Genomic DNA, 19,685 nt, shown 5'->3' on the forward strand with positions numbered 1-19,685 from the left:
TCTAATTAAGTAGTTAATTGGACTTGTTCACGTTGCCTCATGCGCTGCAGCTGGCTACCTAATGTGATACGTTCGGAGTTGAAAAATTGTGTCCGACTTCTAAGTCGGCGTCAGTGTCGCCACCATATCACTTGACCCATCACATCGCGGGAGCAAGTTTTCAGGAGGCGTTCCTTGTCTATAGTTCCTTTGTAATGTGAGACAGAGCGGTCTGCGACTGCAACCGGTTCGCCAATGCCCCTTCACAGTGGAATGGTTCCTATTGGTTATACAGTAAGTTCAGTGACGTGTGTTCCGGTCCGCACTCGGCTATTTATATGATGTGAGGTCTTGTTAATTGGCCTACGCGGATACAAACATAGTATGATAGTACAAATATAATAAGAAACAATGTCAACTTCCCAAAAATGGGTTATGGATATTTATTTAGCCAAAGCCGCCATCCAACAGAGCCAAACATCCATCCATCCATCCATTTCCTACCGCTTATTCCCTTTTGGGGTCGCGGGGGGCGCTGGCGCCTATCTCAGCTACAATCAAAACAAGAAAAAAAAAACACACAGATTTATCCACATACAATACTCTGATCAAGGAACCAAATAACGATATTGTTTGAACATTTTGGATGTCTTGCACATCCACGGTATACCCTGATCACCAATTCAGTTTACGCACCTTTTATTTTAACTACCTCCTGTAACTTTAAGTCATGTTTCTTTTTAAAATGTAATCTCCTTAATACCTATCTCATATTTTGTATTGTGTAAGCATACTTGGCTTTGGATGCTACATACCATAAACAAACGTATGTCTTCTAATCTTGTTTGATTACAGGTGCTGTAAGAAGAAATGTGGTAACAAGGTCAGCCACAGACGCTGAGGTCACCAAACATGCAATCAGGTGGTTCAACCTGGCGGCGGATCGGGCAGCGAGGAGACGAGTCCCGCCTCCATCTCCACAGACAGAGGAATAGAAATATGTATCAATAAAAAACCTTTTATTGAACTTGTCATTCACAAGTTATTCATTTTCTGATATGTTAGCTGTGCATGGAGCAGCATTGCTTTTAAATTGTAGCCTAATAGATTAAATATTTATATGTACTATATTTACTGTTTATATATACACATATGTATATTTATATATTATATATTTACTTTATAGAGTGAATTTACCATTTTCTGTTTCTGCCTATTGACAATATTGTTAGTTTAAAAATACATGTATATATTTATGCATTGCCTAAGCTTATAAGCTTAGGCCTATATTGCTGTAGTAGGGCCTAGTGATATATCACGAGGATAAAATAGGAAAGTAACACTATAGTGTTACTTTCCTATTTTATCCTACAGCAAGAACAAAAGGGATTTTGAAAATAAGATAAACGGGTCCAAAATGGACCCGGGCCAGACGAGCCAGGGTTTTTATGAGTCCGCTGCTGGTCCGCGGCGGATGTACGTGCGGTATGTGCGGGTGCCAAGCGCACTTGCCCCGGAGGTAAGGTTTTGATCATGAATGCGGAGCGGATCTAGCTCGGAGCCATGGCGGGTCCGCGACCCGACTCCGTGGCGGATCCGTTCCTGAGGACAGGTGGACCCCGATACGGGTCCGTTCCGGAAAGCGCGATACCTCGCCGCGTAGTCTTTTTGCTGTGTGGGTCAGGGCCACGGTAATCAGTTCATGGTAATGCGTTGTGCAAATCATTTCAGAATTAATTTCTTACCAAAATGCGCATAGTGCTTTTAAATAGAAGAAAGTTCGACAAAGGCCCACTCGCCGCGGAGTCTTTTTGCTGTGTGTGTCAGGGCCACGGTAATCAATTCATGGTAATGCGTTGTGCAAATCATTTCAGAATTATTTTCTTACCAAAATGCGCATAGTGCTTTTAAATAGAAAAAAGTTTGACAAAAGCCCACTACAATCTAAAAGTCTACGTCCCTATACCAGGGGCGTCACCAGACAGATTTCACTGGGGCACGCGCCCCAGTGTTGATCTGCCGTGCCCCAGTAAAAATTTCACCAATAAAAAAAAAAACGCTTCAGAGTTTTTAGTCTACATAACATAGACAACAGCGCACATACTACTTAGTATGGTAATTGATTGCTACTGTATTCACTCCACGTAACAATGAGCACATGGCTAATTAATATGGTAATTTATTCACGTGTGGATCGAGACTTCAGTTGAGAGAGAGAGAGAGAGAGAGAGGGAGAGAGAGAGACAGAGAGAGAGAGAGAGGGGGGGGGGGGTGAGAATCACTGCTGAGGTAGGTAACGTTAGCCAACAACAATCTGTTAATTATATTATTTAGATTTTGATTTGACTCAAACTGTAACTCCTAGATGGATATCAGAAAGTTATTCGCCCGCAGCAGGGAAGAAGCAGCGAGGAATGAGAGATGTAAGTGAAGTCCTAGGCAACATCATTGTCTTAAGTTGATGCTAAGTTAGCTAACATTATTCCTTGTATCAAGACAAACATATTCATTTGCTGTACGAGCTGTCGGGGGAATTTCCAATGAACATGAAACATCATGTTGGTTATTGTCTGCTGGTTCTGCATCAATGATGATTTGGAGTAAGCATGTGTGAGTTGAGTGCTTCTCAAATGGTTTATCTTCAGGAAGAAAAACATTTTTCCATATCATCAAGTCGTGAGCCAAATTTTTAAATCATTCAAGTTTATTTCACAGAAAAATAGCACAGTAGACTTGTCTTGTTAATCGCTGTGACTTTGACTAAAATGATCTTGTTTTGTCACCAGAAAAAATGGCTACAGCTAAAGCATCTGGTTTTGTTTCCAGAAAAAATAGCAACATTTCTGTATTTGTTTTCAGAAAGATGGCTGAAAATATTGGGTTTTGTTGCCCCATTTAGATTTTTTTAAAATATATTTCCATGTCTGTCCTGAGTCCTCCTCCAACTTGTTAGTCGGTTTGCCCTTTGCTAAAATACTCACTAATAGTCACTAGAAAAATGGCTAAAAATATCTGTTTTTGTTGCCACAATTTGATTTTTTTCTCCCTAAACTTTTTTTTTTTCATGCACACATGTGACTGCGACTCACTGAAAATGACACACAATCCACTTTTATGTCACGGCCCACCAGTTGGGAACCACTGGTCAACTGTATAACAGTTACTGTAATATTTCCATGTCTGTCCAGAGTGATTGACCACTTTGCAAAAATGAAAACGAGACGTTACAGTTTATTTCTCAGAAAATGATTCCCTGAACAGACACACAACAGTTGTTCATTTATTCTACTACTGTGGCTTTATTGTTTTGTGTATATTGTATAGTTTTGTGTATCTGAAATAGGATTAGCCACATTGCCATAAATGGAAATTAAATAATATAAAATAACCCAGAGATGTAGGGGTGCTTTATTTTTTGTTTTACTTTTGTCGATGTTAAATTTGCAGATGATGACTGCAATATATATATTTAAAAAGATTAATCGCTCTTCCTTTTTGCTTTTACCAGTAGCAGTTTAGAAGTCTGGAGTAAAAAAGTGCACAAGTAGGTCAAATGCATTAGTTAATTTCAGGTGGTTAATCAAAGATCCATACAACATAATCTGATATGATTTCATAGTTTAAAGCACTGTTTATGTATTTTTTATGATAAATAAGTGCTAAAAATGTTTTTGCTTGCGCGCTTTGCACGCTCACATGAATTATTTGTGCCCCAGGTGTGCCCCAGTACAGTATTAGGTCTAGTGACGCCCCTGCCCTATACATGAGCTTGGACAACCTGAACCAAAGGTGGAACTTCTCTGCCCACATTTCGCTGCCTTTACAAGCGATGGGAATGTTGATCATATCGTTGTAAACACACCAATAGGGATAATTTATGTTGAGAATTATTTTAATTTTTTAGTGCAGTCACGCAGAGAATAATGTATTGATAAATAAGGTTGACATAGCTGTCGAATGTTTGTGACTAAAGTGTAAAAAGAAAGCCAGAGTAATAGAAAATCGTATTTTTCGAGTTGCTCTTGGAGGCATCACCAGCCTCCTGAATCCTGGGTGTGTGCAGGCAGCAGAGCCCGTAGACAGGGGGGAGAAAACACCAGCAACATCGCAACGTGAGTCCAGCGGTGCCTGTCATCTGTCACTTTGTCGGGAAACTTCTTCCATTGCACAATCGGGCGGACTAAGAATGGCGAACTGCCCGAGCTAATTCCTGAAGAGGACCTCCATTCAGGGGTGGACTGGCCAAAACTGCCAGGTTAGTTAGCTCTCCACGGCGCCTCGTCAGTGAGCATTATTAACAGTCCGGCTACTTGTTTCATGTTTGAGCGTGTTTACATTTTATACATTCGACATTTAAATGTTTGTAATACCCCTTTCCGTGTCTTAATGTCCGTGTCGCTCGGTATCGTTTTGACTACCAAGCTAACCCGCTAACGTTAGCCAGTGAAGTTAGCTTGGAGGCGCGCTATAGTATTGAGATTGGCTGATGCTCCACATTTACTGGCATGCTTACGAGCGAACAGCCGGTGTCGTGTTGTAATGTCATGTTGTGTTGTGTCCGTTGCATACTTGACACAAGCTACTCAGTCATGCGGTTGAACAGTGGACATGACATACTTGAGAATTCCTGTTTTTAGGTTGATCCCTCGCCCAGTCAGTCTGTCACATCCTTGCGTCCGAGGGGATCCAGGACCTGTGTGGAGATGCAGACCTTCCTAAAAGGCCGTAGAGTCGGCTACTGGCTCAGCGAGAAGAAGATGAAGAAGTTGAATTTCCATGCTTTTGCAGATTTGTGCAGGTATGTGACTGCATGTTGCATTACCACACTTACCATTCCTGCACATAAACATAACATTGTATTCAATATGTGCGGCATTACTGCCAGTCTCTGTCCATGCATGCTCTCTGCTGTGCCAAAAAAAGTGTTTTGTTAGCATGGATGCTTTGGGGGAATACCCAAGTAGAAGTCAAGCACTTAGTTGGCCAAAGGTTGTTTGTTATGTCTTGGGTGAGAGCTTGTTGGGACATGGAACTTGGAGCAAGATAAAGAGTGTGTGTAATTGATTATGTCATTGCACAAGACCAAGAAAATGTGGTTTAACTGTATTAATTTTTTTCTCAAAGGGGAACTGCACTTTTTTTGAATGTGCCTATTATTCCCAATGTCAGACAAGAACAATATGGGTGTAAGTTAACATTTAGTTTTAACAACGATTAGATTTGATATTTGTGTTCCCTGATACGGTTCAGGGACAATGTCGTTGTTGTTGTTTTTTTTACTTTTTAACAAAAAAAATAACCAGTGTGACTGTGAAATACATACTTAATACTGGACACTGCAGATAAAGTTTCTTAAATTTCTGTTATTTCTTGTAAGGTAATTAGGTATAAATTAATTATGGATACAAATAATCATGTAAATGACAATTAATGGCCAATGCAGTCACATCGTATTTGAATAAAGTGGAACCAACACTTTAAGTTGAATTAACAAGAAGAAACCCTTGCACACATTTTCAACATTCAATAATTTGTCAATTAAAGTACAGTAACCAACATTTTAAGAGTAGATTTACACTGATAAATAAAGTTCCCCGCCCTGACGTCGCCAATGAGGGACAGTGTCCCAGGTGTGCGGAAACATGTTTTTCCCCTCATCCGCCGTAACTTCCGTTGTGTCTTTTGTGGCTTTAAGTGATAGTGTCCCAGGTGTGCGGAAACATGTTTTTCCCCTCATCCGCCGTAACTTCCGTTGTGTCTTTTGTGGCTTTAAGTTGTGTTACGGCTTTATATTGTTGTGTTATGTCGTTTTTCTTTGTTGTTACTTTTGCAGTCGTGCTATAGCTGAAAGTTTTTGTGTTATAATTAATGATATTGTCTTGTGGTGTTTGTGTTTGTTGTGATCTTTCTCGACCACCGTCGCTATCCACCTTTTTTGATTTGATGACATCACAAATGGGCAAATAGACTTATTGTTTAACTAGTCACTATGGCATTACACTATTCGTCAGCGAACATCTTCATATATGGTAAAGATTGGCCCAAAGAGCTTTGGGCGAGTCTGCCATTGTAGTCCAAAGATGCAGTTAATAGGTTCCTTCTTTTTCTCCCTTGTCTTGTTGAGGGGCATACTGGCTCGTACATGCTTATACATCCTCCGCTGTTGCCCTTTCTTATACAAATTAGCGCATAATTCAAACTCTGTGAGTACACTCCATGTGGAAGCGCTAAAAACTACATTGAGGCTAGAAGGGGGAAAACGCAGTCGGACTGGAGGCACGGAAATAAGAGCACCCACAAAACAGAGCATTCCCAAGAGAAAGTCAGAAAGCAGGTTCAAAACGGTCTGTAAAACAACAACATTTTGACCACGGAAGCACCATTACATGTTATGTAGACCACAAGGAAGTGGTTTAAATGTAAACAAAACCCCATCATAATCTGACACTTTTAACTACGGTAGCCTGCTGTCTTACGAAGCCCAACCTAAAGTTAGCTACAAGATGTTGGGCTACATACAAACTTGTGCTTAATGGCATGTAAACAAGTGTCCAGAGCATTTAAAGTATGTATTTTTTTAAAAGCTTTTGTCACAAAGTATTGGATTGAACAATTATAAACGATTACTCTTGATACAAAACACGGATGCCATTAATATTGGTTGCTTTTATATATTTATATGTTTTAGATACATTTTTGATTGTTTATTTTTACACTCATAGTCAAACAATTGCTCATTTTTGTTGCTCTTTAATGTTTGTTTTTGCCTAGTTTAGTTTACCCATTCTTTAGCAGTATATTAAGTTATGTAAGTTGTCATGAAGTCCTGTGTGATTTGACCTTCGGATAAACTAACCCACTTTGTAACTTACTACTATCATTGAGAGCATACTCCAGTGCTGTGTTTGAACTATAATGGTTGTCAAACATTAAAAAGAATGTGAATGGAGGAGAACAGTTTATCGGGAGGGTTTACTGGTTGTTGTAAGAGCCAAGAGAGCTGTTGCCTCACTGAAGTGACCGATTGGGCCAGCACAGATTACTAAACTGTAATCCTCAAAACATTTTTAATCTCTTTTAAACTCCAAAGCAACCAACAATTCTCTTTCTGGATCATTGCCACTCACTTTATACACGATCAGGACCGAGGGTTAAAGTGGAATATAAACACATGATTAACTTTGTGCCAGTAGAGTGTAAAAACAAGTTGCCTCCATATTAAAGCTTATTATCATATATATCTGATTTATGACACCAAAAGACTTCCAGAGTTTGCAGGTAAATAGGTATGATCAAAATATCAATCTCACGTAGATTCCCGAGCCATTTAAAGATATAATGTGGAAGCCAGTCATGTGATCGTGTGACTTTGCGCTAGGAACCACATAGCCCTTCCCCATCAACAACAGTGCTAATCAAGCAGACTTGTGAGAGCCAACAGAGATTACGTTTAGAAAAATTATGATACAGAACCTTATATTGTTAAGCCTGAACACAAAAATGATGAGCAATACGTTTTAGTCTGACTGCTACCCAACGGATGCAGCTTTATTGAAACACTATTATCTGCAGCATTGCTAGGTGCTAAACATACAAACTAACCCTTTTAAACCATAATAAAACAAACACTTAGTGTAATATGTTTGCTCTTGCTAAAATGCCGACCGACGGGTGGCCCACATAATCCCGTTTGGATGAAGAATTAATTGCAATCCTCACAAAGGGTTAAAAAAAAGTTCCTGCAGGAAGCATATTTAGGGGTCTTTTTCGCCATGTCACGGGGATGTGAAAATCTACCAGCCTGTCAGACCATGGCCACATTTGTCTACTGCCAGGTGAGAGATGCATGAATTTTAATTTAGAATTTACTTTTAGCAAGTTTGAGACAAAGCAGAAGCAGCCGTAAACAAAATCAGTGTAAACCAGCATTAGCTCACTGTTACCAATGCGCTGTTAAAATAGTCCATCTGCGTTGGCGCTTATAATAACAATATCACTCATATTTGGTTAATTTTTGGGTCACGAATAGAGTATTGTTAGCGCTTTCTGGATGTATTTAGAGAGAGAATTATGAGCGCAACAGAGGACCTTTAATCTGTTGACTCAATTGTTAGCTATTTACGATTTTGAGTGCATAAACAAGCCAAGCATGTGTGCTGTCTTAAATATGGAATGTGAATGATAAACACAGAATTCCTTTCAAATGTTTGCGTGATTCCAGTATCACTGATCTAATAACATGGTCGGAGTGCAGACGCGTTACTACTGTGATGTCAATCTTCGAAAATAGCTGAAGGTATTCAGAGCAGAATATTCAAAATGGCTGCCTGAATTTGTGGCATTTCGTGACGCACATACTTTGCGAATTGTAACTTTAAAACATGAATAAGCATATAAAGTAAATGTGTTTTTGCACACTACTGCTACTTTAGATAGGAAAACAGAGATATCCATCCATCCATTTTCTACCGCTTATTCCCTTTCGGGGTCGCGGGGGGCGCTGGCGCCTATCTCAGCTACAATCGGGCGGAAGGCAGGGTACACCCTGGACAAGTCGCCACCTCATCGCAGGGCCAACACAGATAGACAGACAACACTCACACTCACATTCACACACTAGGGCCAATTTAGTGTTGCCAATCAACCTATCCCCAGGTGCATGTCTTTGGAGGTGGGAGGAAGCCGGAGTACCCGGAGGGAACCCACGCATTCACGGGGAGAACATGCAAACTCCACACAGAAAGATCCCGAGCCTGGATTTGAACCCAGGACTGAGATATTTTAGTTGTATTTATTGTACCATCTGCTGAAGATGTTGTTTGGTTGTATTGTGGTTGACTTTTGCACTGTAACTTAGGAGAAATGAAAAGTCATTATAAAGAGGAAGGAAAAGTTGGAAGTAAGGTGACTATCTTATGAAGACACACATACTGTATGTCAACATCAGCATACTTTTTCTGTGTTTGGGAAGTCAATACAAATTTGTCTCTTGACTAGTTTATTATATTACCAAACAACCATTTGAATTTAAATAAATTCTCTCCTACCCGAGGAATTTGCTATAAAATGTAGCAAAATACTTCACCTGGTGGATGACCAGGTTTCGTTCCTTATATGGCACACAGCTGACACTAGGACTGACTGCTTCCTGCCTGTCGTAAACTGCTGGACTGGAGAATCCTGCTGGTCAGGAGCACCGCTCAGTGATGCTTTCCAGTCACTTCAGCATGAGCCATTTAAAGACATCCCCCCTGACTCAGATCTGGTTTGTGAAATAGCAGCTTCTTCATTATTGTACTTAATTGTGCAAGATTATAGTTGCCAATATGAACACTCAATGAAGACTTAAGTGATTTTATTTTAAATTGTACGTCGTTTAAAGCAGCCCTCTGGACTATTCACTTTTCAAGTCAGACAAAAAGTGTGGTTGAAATTCACCTGCGTCCACACACTTTAGGACTAAATAGCCCCTTAGGACTTTTGAACATTCTGCACTATGTTTGCTATATTCATATAATTCTTCATTGTAAACCATTTTTCAAAGACTTAATGTAACCTCATTTTGAAAAATGTTTAAATGCGAAATAGATTTTCAAGATATCTTTATGAAATTTGTGGTGAGAATGGTTAAAATCATTAGGCCCCCACCGCTTTATAAGTTGGCTCTTCAAAAACCCACAGATTCAATTAGGTTCGAACGACATTGGAGCAGCAATAACACCGAAGCATATGTTATCTATAGTGGTAGATAGATACAACAAGTACATATAAAAAATGACACAAAATAACACATACAAAAAAATATCAGCTTTAATAAATAAATGGCTATATTTGTCACAATTAGACGTAACATTTTGTTTGAAAAATAATAAAAATGCTGTCCATCCCTACTAAAATGAGCCCATCATACATGAATGTGCATGCCCGTCACGTGTGCACATTAACAAATGATATGTTGGAGAAAGAGAGGATTTGAAAAAATATACCATGGTTGCTATATTGCTGTTAAGCCAGTAAATGAAAATTGTACACGTTTTCAAACGCTGCTTTTGTAACATAACGTTTTATTTTTGTGGCACATGTGTATTGGTAGTGCATTGTAGGAGTGTGGGGAAAAAAATCAATTCGAATTTGAATCGCGATTCTCACAGTGTGCGATTCAGAATCGATTCTCGTTTTTAAAAAATTGATTTTTATTTTTTTTAAATCAATCCAACAAAACAATACACAGCAATACCATGACAATGCAATCCAATTCCAAAACCAAACCTGACCCAGCAACACTCAGAACTGCAATAAACAAAGCAATTGAGAGAAGACACAAACACGACACAGAATAAACCAAAAGTAGTGAAACAAAAATGAATATTATCAACAACAGTATCAATATTAGTTATAATTTCAGCATAGCAGTGATTAAAAATCCCTCATTGACATTATCATTAGACCAGTGGTTCTTAACCAGGGTTCGATCGAACCCTAGGGGTTTGGTGAGTCGACCTCAGGGGTTCGGCGGAGATCAAAACACACCCAACGCGTCGTGTAAATACAAACTTCTCCCTGTTGGCATATTACAGATACGGCAACAGCTGACTGATTTGCAGGTGTGTAATTTGTTGTGAGTTTATGCACTGTCTTAGTTTTTTTGTTTGAACAAGGTGATGTTCATGCACGGTTGTTTTTGTGCACCAGTAAAAAAAAACATGGTAACAATTTAGTATGGGGAACATATTCATCATTAATTAGTTGCTTATTAACATGCAAATTAGTAACATTTTGGCTCTTAACTAGTTATCAAGTACTAATTAATGCCTTATTCGGCATGGCCTTATTATAACCATAACCCTCTAACCCTGACCCTAACCCTAACCAAATGACTCTAAATTAAGTCTTTATTACTTAGAATATGTTCCCCTAGTGTCCAAATAACTGTAAATTAAGTCTTTGTTACTTAGAATATGTTCCCCTATACTAAAGTGTGACCAAAAACATACAACTTTGTCTTGAATTTGGAAAAAAAACATTTTATTATTCACTAAAGAAGGGTTTGGTGAATGCGCATATGAAACTGGTGGGGTTCGGTACCTCCAACAAGGTTAAGAACCACTGCATTAGACATTTATAAAAATAAAAAAAAAGAACAATCGTGTCACAGTTGCTTACACTTGCATCGCATCTCATAAGCTTGACAACACACTGTGTCCAATATTTTCACAAAGATAAAACAAGTCGTATTTCTGGTTCGTTTAATAGTTAAAACAAATTTACATTATTGCAATCAGTTGATAAAACCTTGCCCTTTACAATGATAAAATATTTGGACAAAAATCTACTACTCTGCTTGCATATCAGCAGACTGGGGTAGATCCTGCTGAAATCCTATGTATTGAATGAATAGGGAATCCTTTTGAATCGGGAAAAAAATAGTTTTTGAATCGGGAATTGTGTTTAATTGAAAAAAAAAATCGATTTTGAATCGAATCGTGACCCCAAGAATCAATATTGAATTGAATCGTGGGACATCCAAAGATTCGCAGCCCTAGTGCATTGTCAGAACAGGGGTACATGATGTTTACCGCTTGTTCGAATGTGAGCACCCCCAAAGCAGCCATCTATCTATTCATGAACACTTTAAAGGTTATGAGAAAAAAAAATTTGTTAACCATTGTTGATGTTAAAATAGCATTAAATTCAAGTTTTATATTTCATGATGGCATTTTAATCATTGGATTGCCCAATAAAAACACACATACATAATAAACAACTCAAAAAAGTCAAAACAACAGTGCTGTCTTCTAGGGTTACATACGGTCATTCCTTTATCTCTTGAATTTTTGTTAGCTGGATTTGGAACATGTCGTAATATTTTTCGGATTATAAGTCGCTCCGGAGTATTCGCCGCACCGGCCGAAAATGCAAAATAAAGAAGGAAAAAAAACATATATACATCGCACTGGAGTATAAGTCACATTTTTTGGGGAAATGTATTTGATAAAATCCAACACCCAGAATAGACATTTGAAAGGCAATTTAAAATAGATAAAGAATAGTGAACAACAGGCTGAATAAGTGTACGTTATATGACACATAAATAACCAACGGAGAACGTGCCTGGTATGTTAACATAACATATTATGGTAAGAGTCATTCAAACAACTATAACACATAGAGCATGCTATACGTTTACCAAACAATCTGTCACTCCTAATCACTAAATCCAATGAAATCTTCTTCCTTGACGTCGCTTCTAAACAACTCTGCCAACTCCAAAGGTATGCGCCGCTTCCTTTTGTCGTTTTCTGCTGCATGTTTTAAAAACATCCAGCTTGTAATCTGCAGTACATGATTTCCTTTTCGGTGCCATTTTTGTTCAGCCCTTCTCAGTTTTTATAAGTTACCGCCAACGTTGAAATGATCTATTTTAATAGCTACGGCATTAGCATATAGCAGTTAGCATCCCATGACCCACAATGCACTTCTGCCATGACCTTCCCCCGCCAAATTCTTATTGGTTGACGTGTGAGTGACGATTACTGACATTTTCTTTGTCTTTTCCGCGAATGAGATAAATAATATTATTTAATATTCTACAGTAATGTGTTAATAATTTCACACATAAGTCGCTCCGGAGTATATGTCGCACCCAAGGCCAAACTATGAAAAAAAACTGCGACTTATAAACCGAAAAATACGCTAGTTTCTCTGTGGTTTCTGCTGTCATTTTAGCACACAGTTTCCTCGTTTGTGTGCATTTAGGTTTGTCCAAAGTGGCCAGCAGCTAGTTTTTTTTTGGCCCTCCGCATATTGTAAAAATACAATTTGTAATTGTGAAATGTTTTATTAGATATTACACTAACTTCCTTTGTCACCTACTAACATTTTGATGTTTTGTTCCTATAGCTAGGCATATATCGACCTACATTGGATTAGTTTTAAGATCTTTTATACACAAAATGTGTCTGAGAATGCTCATCCTTCAAATGTTCTGTATGCAGCACTTATTGAAAATGCTTGAACACCCCCGTTAGGTGATTGTCTTCATAATGGATCAATTAAACCGCACTGTAGGAGCAATCACACTAGAGTTTGCTTATTACTTAACCAAAACTGTCTTAATTTTGTGCATCTACAGTACGTAGCCGCTTTCAAGTTTATAATTCTCGCTTTCATTGCAGCACAATAAACTACACTTTAAAGTATGATTATCACTGAGAAAAGAGCTAAACATTGGACGAAGGAAAATAGCACGTAGATTAATAAGTGTCTACAGATAGAATTATACAGCAACTACACCGAACAGGGTTACCAGTGTTAATTGGAATCGAAAACCAGTTCTTACTTAAAACCTGCGCCCAGTGCTTTGATTCCTGTTAATTATGGCTGGGCGGTATACCGTTATTAGGAATTATACCTATACATTTTAGAAAGAGCAGGGTTTCCCCTTAATATATTTGATTGTGGCGATACGTCACAGCAACATATTAGCCGCCACACGCTAAACATTTTTTTTTTTTTTTTTGTGAAAACACAATAAAGTACCGGTAATATAATGTATATTAGCGTTCAGAAGAAGACACATAAAGTCTGACGCTCTTTTTAGCTTTCTTTTGCCAACAAGTATTTCCTCCGTGCAAACACGTCTGTCTCCGTGCTTCACAGCACTTCCTTGTTTTCGGCCAACACAGTGTGTTCTCAGACCATGACAACAATGAACACACTTACATACACATTAACACCAGCCGGTAGTTACAGTATGAATGGATATATGCAGTGTATTTTTTGCACATTATTGACTCGTGACTCAACAAAAATTGGCCGCTGATCAGGGCCTCAAGTTAACTTTTTTGGCCACCAGCCATTGTGGCAGGTGGATTTTGAAATCCACCTGCCACAGTGGTTTTTTACCAGCCAAAATGTTCTGTTCCTAAAATAAAGGTGAAAGACTCAGAAAATGCATAAGAATGGTTCTTGAACTTGTACAGAATACACATCAAAGTGCTGTCGAGTTATTAACCAACTTAATCTCATTAATGACCTACATAATGACTTACAACTGTATCTGACCTGGTGTGGCAGGCATTTAGAATGCATTTAGAATTGACTAATACACTATACCGTATGCACACACACACACACACTAACGGGCTGCTACGTTGTAACGATAACAGAACAGAGCAGCCATTGCACTGTCACTGTGTTGTACTTTAGTTGTCTACTAACGTTAAAGCAGGTTGGTACTTACTCGCACATCCACATGTAGTAAGAGAAGGGTCTCATCTTCTTTCCAATTGCGTGTACGTTCCGAAACAGGAGCTTCATCCTCTCCAACTGCGCTGTTTTCATTGAGGTCAGTGCCTTGACCGCAGCTGTCAGCTCTGGGGGAGCCGTCTTCCCCACTTTACAGTTGATCGTTTGCAAGTGGCTTTTTGAGGACTCGTGATCCTTAATTGCCTCTAACTTTAAGTTTTTTGTCCCGATTACAAATGGGTTTGATTTCGCTTTCTCCGAGCCATACATACGGCAATCCTGACAGTACATCTCTTCTGTTGTGACGTCGTAGACCAGCCTGTCGCGAACCTCGCCATCCCCGCTTACTTTCCACTTCGTATTAAAACATATTTTTAAATTTTTTTTTAAATCGTCCTCCTCGTCCTCCTTTTGTTGGCCTGTTAAAACCGGCGCCGGCCTCTTCTTGCCAGCGATATGCCGCCACATTTTGGTTTTAGAATCCAAGAAAATGGCGCGGGGGCTTGCTTAGAACACACAACACACATAGGCTACCTGATTGGTCAACAACACACAACACTTCCTCAGTGCTGTGTTGTCTTATTGGCTACCCGCCAATGTGGCAGGTAGATTGACATCTTCATCCACCAATCCCAAAAGTTACCCGCATTTGGCGTGTGGGCAGGTGCCAATTTCATGCCCTGCCGCTGATAAAAGACATACTTTGATCATCGGAACAGCGCTACCGAAACCGAACGTTGTGATGTCGTAAGCCATACGCACGGGGTGGTCTGGATCGGAGGCAGCGTGTCCATGATGTAGACGTACTTTAATGCATCCGAGATATACACACCGACAGCGATCTTCAAAATTTAAGACTACCCTTGCGGCTTTTACATCAGCGCAAAGCAAGTGTGACGTCAGGCTCACTGCAACTGGCTTTTCGTCGCGGACAAAGAGGGACAAAAGTAAATAGTCTCTAAACTCAAGCACAGTCTACAATAACATCATAAATAGATGTTAAGACTTGTTACCAGTTGTTTTTGAAAGAGTGATTAAAAGGAATAGAAAAATGTCTAGGAAAAAAAACCTCAACAAAGTACATAAGGACGGCATGGTTCGGTTGGTAGAGTGGCCGTGCCAGCAACATGAGGGTTCCTGGTTCGATCCCCACCTTCAACCAACCTTGCCACATCCATAGTGTCCTTGAGAAAGACACTTCACCCTTGGTCCGGATGGGCCGTGGTTAGGGCCTTGCATGGCAGCTCTCCCCATCAGTGTGTGAATGTGTGTTTGTGAATGGGTGAATGTGTAAATAGTGTCAAAGCGCTTTGAGTACCTTGAAGGTAGAAAAGCGCTATACAAGTATAACCCATTTACCATTTACATTGTACAATAAACGGCGACAATTGAAAAAAACGGTATAATGTAAGAAAAAATATACGTTAATTCTATAATTAATAATAACTGATGTTTCAAATGTATGTGTACGTTTGTTTTTGCCTTTTTAAAGAAAATATATGCGTCGCAGCGAATAATGGGTCATATTGACCACACCCCAAGTTACGCCCCCGCCGCCACTGGTATCTTGGCAATCTAGGGGAAACCCTAAGTTGCCAAGATGCAAGAAATCCTTTAAGTACCAGGAGAGTGGAAACATAAGTAGACTTTATATGCTTAATTGTGTTTCATTGTATCCATTAAACCACTTCTAATTGTGTTTACAATCCACAAAGTGTGTAAAAATACTGTTTAAACATCACACAATGCCACAAATTCAGCCAGCCATTTTGAATATTCCGCTCCGCTATAGCTTCGGCAATTTCCATAGATTCTACGGGCTGCGACAATTAGTCGACACTGTCAACAGATTTCGAACAATAAAATTTGTCGCCAACAATTACAGGGTTCCAATTTAACCACGGCAACTGCAGCAAGAGGCGCGACCGTCCTTATTACTTGCCGTAATGCCCTAAAAAAATTGACCAGTACCAACGACAAGAACATGCCGTGACCGCCTTTGCCAATTTACTTGTTAATGGACTAGGACTGTAATGATAAACGGTATAATGATAAACGGCGGTAAAATTCCAAACGGTTAGTAATACCGTTTAGATTTTCAATTACCAAAAAACTGTCATTTATTAATGCATTTTAGGCAGCTGCTTACTTTGCGAATATCGAAGCGCTGCAGCATCTGAGCATACACACTAGAGCTGTTCGGCTCGGGAAACATGGCCGCGACTTCATGGACTTTGCTTTGAAAATGTTCCCTCCGAGCTAACGGAGCCAATCGTTTTGTATCACTTAATGTCACTTGCTTCTACTTCCGTGGAGTCTCGGTCTGCGTTTAAGAGCACAATGCTGTTGGAGGAGAAAAATAATTGATGTTGCAGTTGCTGCTGTGTCAGAGAGCTACCATGTAGCAGGCGATTTGTCGGGAATGTTGCCTCAACTTGTTAATAAAGTCTGCAGTTTGTTTACTGGGATGCTTACTCGTCCTTTAATTTAACTGCTAACTTTGTTAGTGTTCCAATAACATCAATACTAGCCAAACAATTGTGTCATTACATCGAATTGAACGGTGGCTGAGTTGTCGGTAAGGCACAAAGATTACGCACCAAACAGCAGTTCAGAGTACCCACTCTTTTTGGGTACACTTGAGGGAATACTGGAAAGTGCTCCCCCGGGTGATTCCCTTGTCCTACTGGGGGACTTCAACGCTCATGTTGGCAACGACAGTGAAACCTGGAGAGGCGTGATTGGGAAGAATGGCCGCCCGGATCTAAACCCAAGTGGTGTTTTGCTATTGGACTTTTGTGCTCGTCACAGATTGTCAAAACAAACACCATATTCAAACATAAGGGTGTCCATATGTGCACTTGGCACCAGGACACCCTAGGCCGGAGTTCCATGATCGACTTTGTAGTTGTGTCATCAGATTTGCGACCTCATGTTTTGGACACTCGAGTGAAGAGAGGGGTGGAGCTTTCTACCGATCACCACCTGGTGGTGAGTTGGCTGCGATGGTGGGGGAGGATACCGGACAGACCTGGCAGGCCCAAGCGCATTGTAAGGGTCTGCTGGGAACGTCTGGCAGAGTCTCCTGTCAGAGAGTTTCAATTCCCACCTCCGGAAGAACTTTGAACATGTCACGAGGGAGGTGCGAGACATTGAGTCCGAGTGGACCATGTTCCGAAACCTCTATTGTTGAGGCGGCTGATTGGAGCTGTGGCCGCAAGGTTGTTGGTGCCTGTCGTGGCGGTAATCCCAGAACCCGTTGGTGGACACCAGCAGTGAGGGATGCCGTCAAGCTGAAGAAGGAGTCCTATCGGGTTATTTTGGCTCATAGGACTCCGGAGGCAGTGGACGGGTACCGACGGGCTAAGCGGTGTGCATCTTTAGCAGTCGCGGAGGCAAAAACTCGGACATGGGAAGAGTTCGAGGAAACCATGGAAAACGACTTCCGGACGCCTTCTAAGCGATTCTGGACCACCATACGCCGCCTCAGGAAGGGGAAGCAGTGCGGACGGTGTTCTGCTGACTTCGACTGCGGATGTTGTGGATCGGTGGAGGGAATACTTCGATGACCTTCTAAATCCCACCAACACGTCTTCCTTTGAGGAAGCGGTGCCTGTGGAATCTGTGGTGGGCTCTCCTATTTCTGGGGCTGAGGTCGCTGAGGTAGTTAACAAGCTCCTCGGCGGCAAGGCCCCAGGGGTAGATGAGATCCGCCCGGAGTTCCTTAAGGCTCTGGATGCTGTGGGGCTGTCTTGGTTGACAAGACTCTGCAGCATTGCGTGGACATCGGGGGCGGTACCACTGGATTGGCAAACCGGGGTGGTGGTCCCTCTCTCTAAGAAGGGGGACTGGAAGTTGTGTTCCAACTATCGTGGGATCACACTCCTCAGCCTTCCCGGTAAGGTTTATTCAGGTGTACTGGAGAGGAAGCTACGCCGGATAGTTGAAACTCAGATTCAGGAGGAACAGTGTGGTTTTCGTCCTGGTCGTGGAACTGTGGACCAGCTCTATACTCTCGGCAGGGTTCCTGAGGGTGCATGGGAGTTTGCCCAACCAGTCTACATGTGCTTTGTGGACTTGGCGAAGGCATTGGACCGTGTCCCTCGGGAAGTCCTGTGGGGAGTGCTCAGAGTATGGGGTACCGGACTGTCTTATTGTGGCAGTCCGCTCCCTGTATGATCAGTGTCAGAGTTTGGTCCGCATTGCTGGCAGTAAGTCGGACACATTTCCAGTGAGGGTTGGACTCCGCCAAGGCTGTCCTTTGTCACCGATTCTGTTCATAACTTTTATGGACAGGCTTTCTAAGCGCAGTCAAGGCGTTGAGGGGTTCCGGTTTGGTGGCCGCGGGATTAGGTCTCTGCTTTTTGCAGATGATGTGTTCCTGATGGCTTCATCTGACCGGGATCTTCAGCTCTCACTGGATCGGTTCACAGCCGAGTGTGAAGCGACCGGAATGAGAATCAGCACCTCCATGTCCGAGTCCATGGTTCTCGCCCGGAAAAGGGTGGAGTGTCATCTCCGGGTTGGGGAGGAGACCCTGCCTCAAGTGGAGGAGTTCAAGTACCTAGGAGTCTTGTTCACGAGTGGGGGAAGAGTGGATCGTGAGATCGACAGGCGGATCGGTGCGGCGTCTTCAGTAATGCGGACGTTGTGTCGATCCTTTGTGGTGAAGAAGGAGCTGAGCCGGAAGGCAAAGCTCTCAATTTACCGGTCGATCTACGTTCCCATCCTCACCTATGGTCATGAGCTTTGGGTCATGACCGAAAGGATAAGATCACGGGTACAAGCGGCCAAAATGAGTTTCCTCCGCCGGGTGGCGGGGCTCTCCCTTAGAGATAGGGTGAGAAGCTCTGCCATCCGGGAGGAACTCAAAGTAAAGCTGCTGTTCCTCCACATCGAGAGGAGCCAGATGAGGTGCTCGGGCATCTGATCAGGATGCCACCCGAATGCCTCCCTCGGGAGGTGTTTAGGGCACGTCCAACCTGTAGGAGGCCACGGGGAAGACCCAGGACACGTTGGGAAGACTATATCTCCCGGCTGGCCTGGGAACGCCTCGGGATCCCCTGGGAAGAGCTAGACGAAGTGGCTGGGGAGAGGGAAGTCTGGGCTTCCCTGCTTAGGCTGCTCCCCCCGCGACCCGACCTCGGATAAGCGGAAGATGATGGATGGATGGATAGGTGCCATGATTGGGTATAAAAGCAACTTCCATGAAATGCCCAGTCATTCACAAACAAGAATGGAGCAAGCGTCTCCACTTTGTGAACAAATGCGTAAGCAAATTGTCGGACATTTTAAGAAAAAACCTTTCTCAAGCAACTATTGCAAGGAATTTAGGGATTTCGGCATCTACGCTCTGTAATATCATCAAAAGGTTCAGAGAATCTGGAAAAATCACTGCATGTAAGTAATGATTAGACGGACTTTTGATCCCTCAGGCAGTACTGCATCAAAAAGCGACA

General features: G+C 41.4%; 1 protein-coding gene across 5 annotated transcripts in view; it reads left to right on the forward strand.

Moving 5' to 3' along the window:
* The first annotated feature begins 3,785 nt into the window (after positions 1-3,785).
* itpk1b (inositol-tetrakisphosphate 1-kinase b) overlaps positions 3,786-19,685 on the forward strand; it is a 68,954-nt gene continuing 53,054 nt past the window's right edge. Inside the window, exons 1-2 of one of the 5 annotated variants that reach the window (XM_061895179.1) lie at positions 3,786-4,091; positions 4,617-4,777. In XM_061895179.1, coding sequence (XP_061751163.1) covers positions 4,683-4,777 — 95 coding nt within the window. In that variant the 5' untranslated portion in view covers positions 3,786-4,091; positions 4,617-4,682. Of the gene's footprint in view, positions 4,235-4,616; positions 4,778-19,685 lie in introns of all 5 variants that reach the window. The other 4 variants (XM_061895180.1, XM_061895178.1, XM_061895182.1 and 1 more) reach the window with 4 other exon arrangements.

The sequence above is a fragment of the Nerophis ophidion genome, linkage group LG03 (genome assembly GCF_033978795.1).
Source record: "Nerophis ophidion isolate RoL-2023_Sa linkage group LG03, RoL_Noph_v1.0, whole genome shotgun sequence".
Classification (NCBI taxonomy): Eukaryota; Metazoa; Chordata; class Actinopteri; order Syngnathiformes; family Syngnathidae; genus Nerophis; species Nerophis ophidion.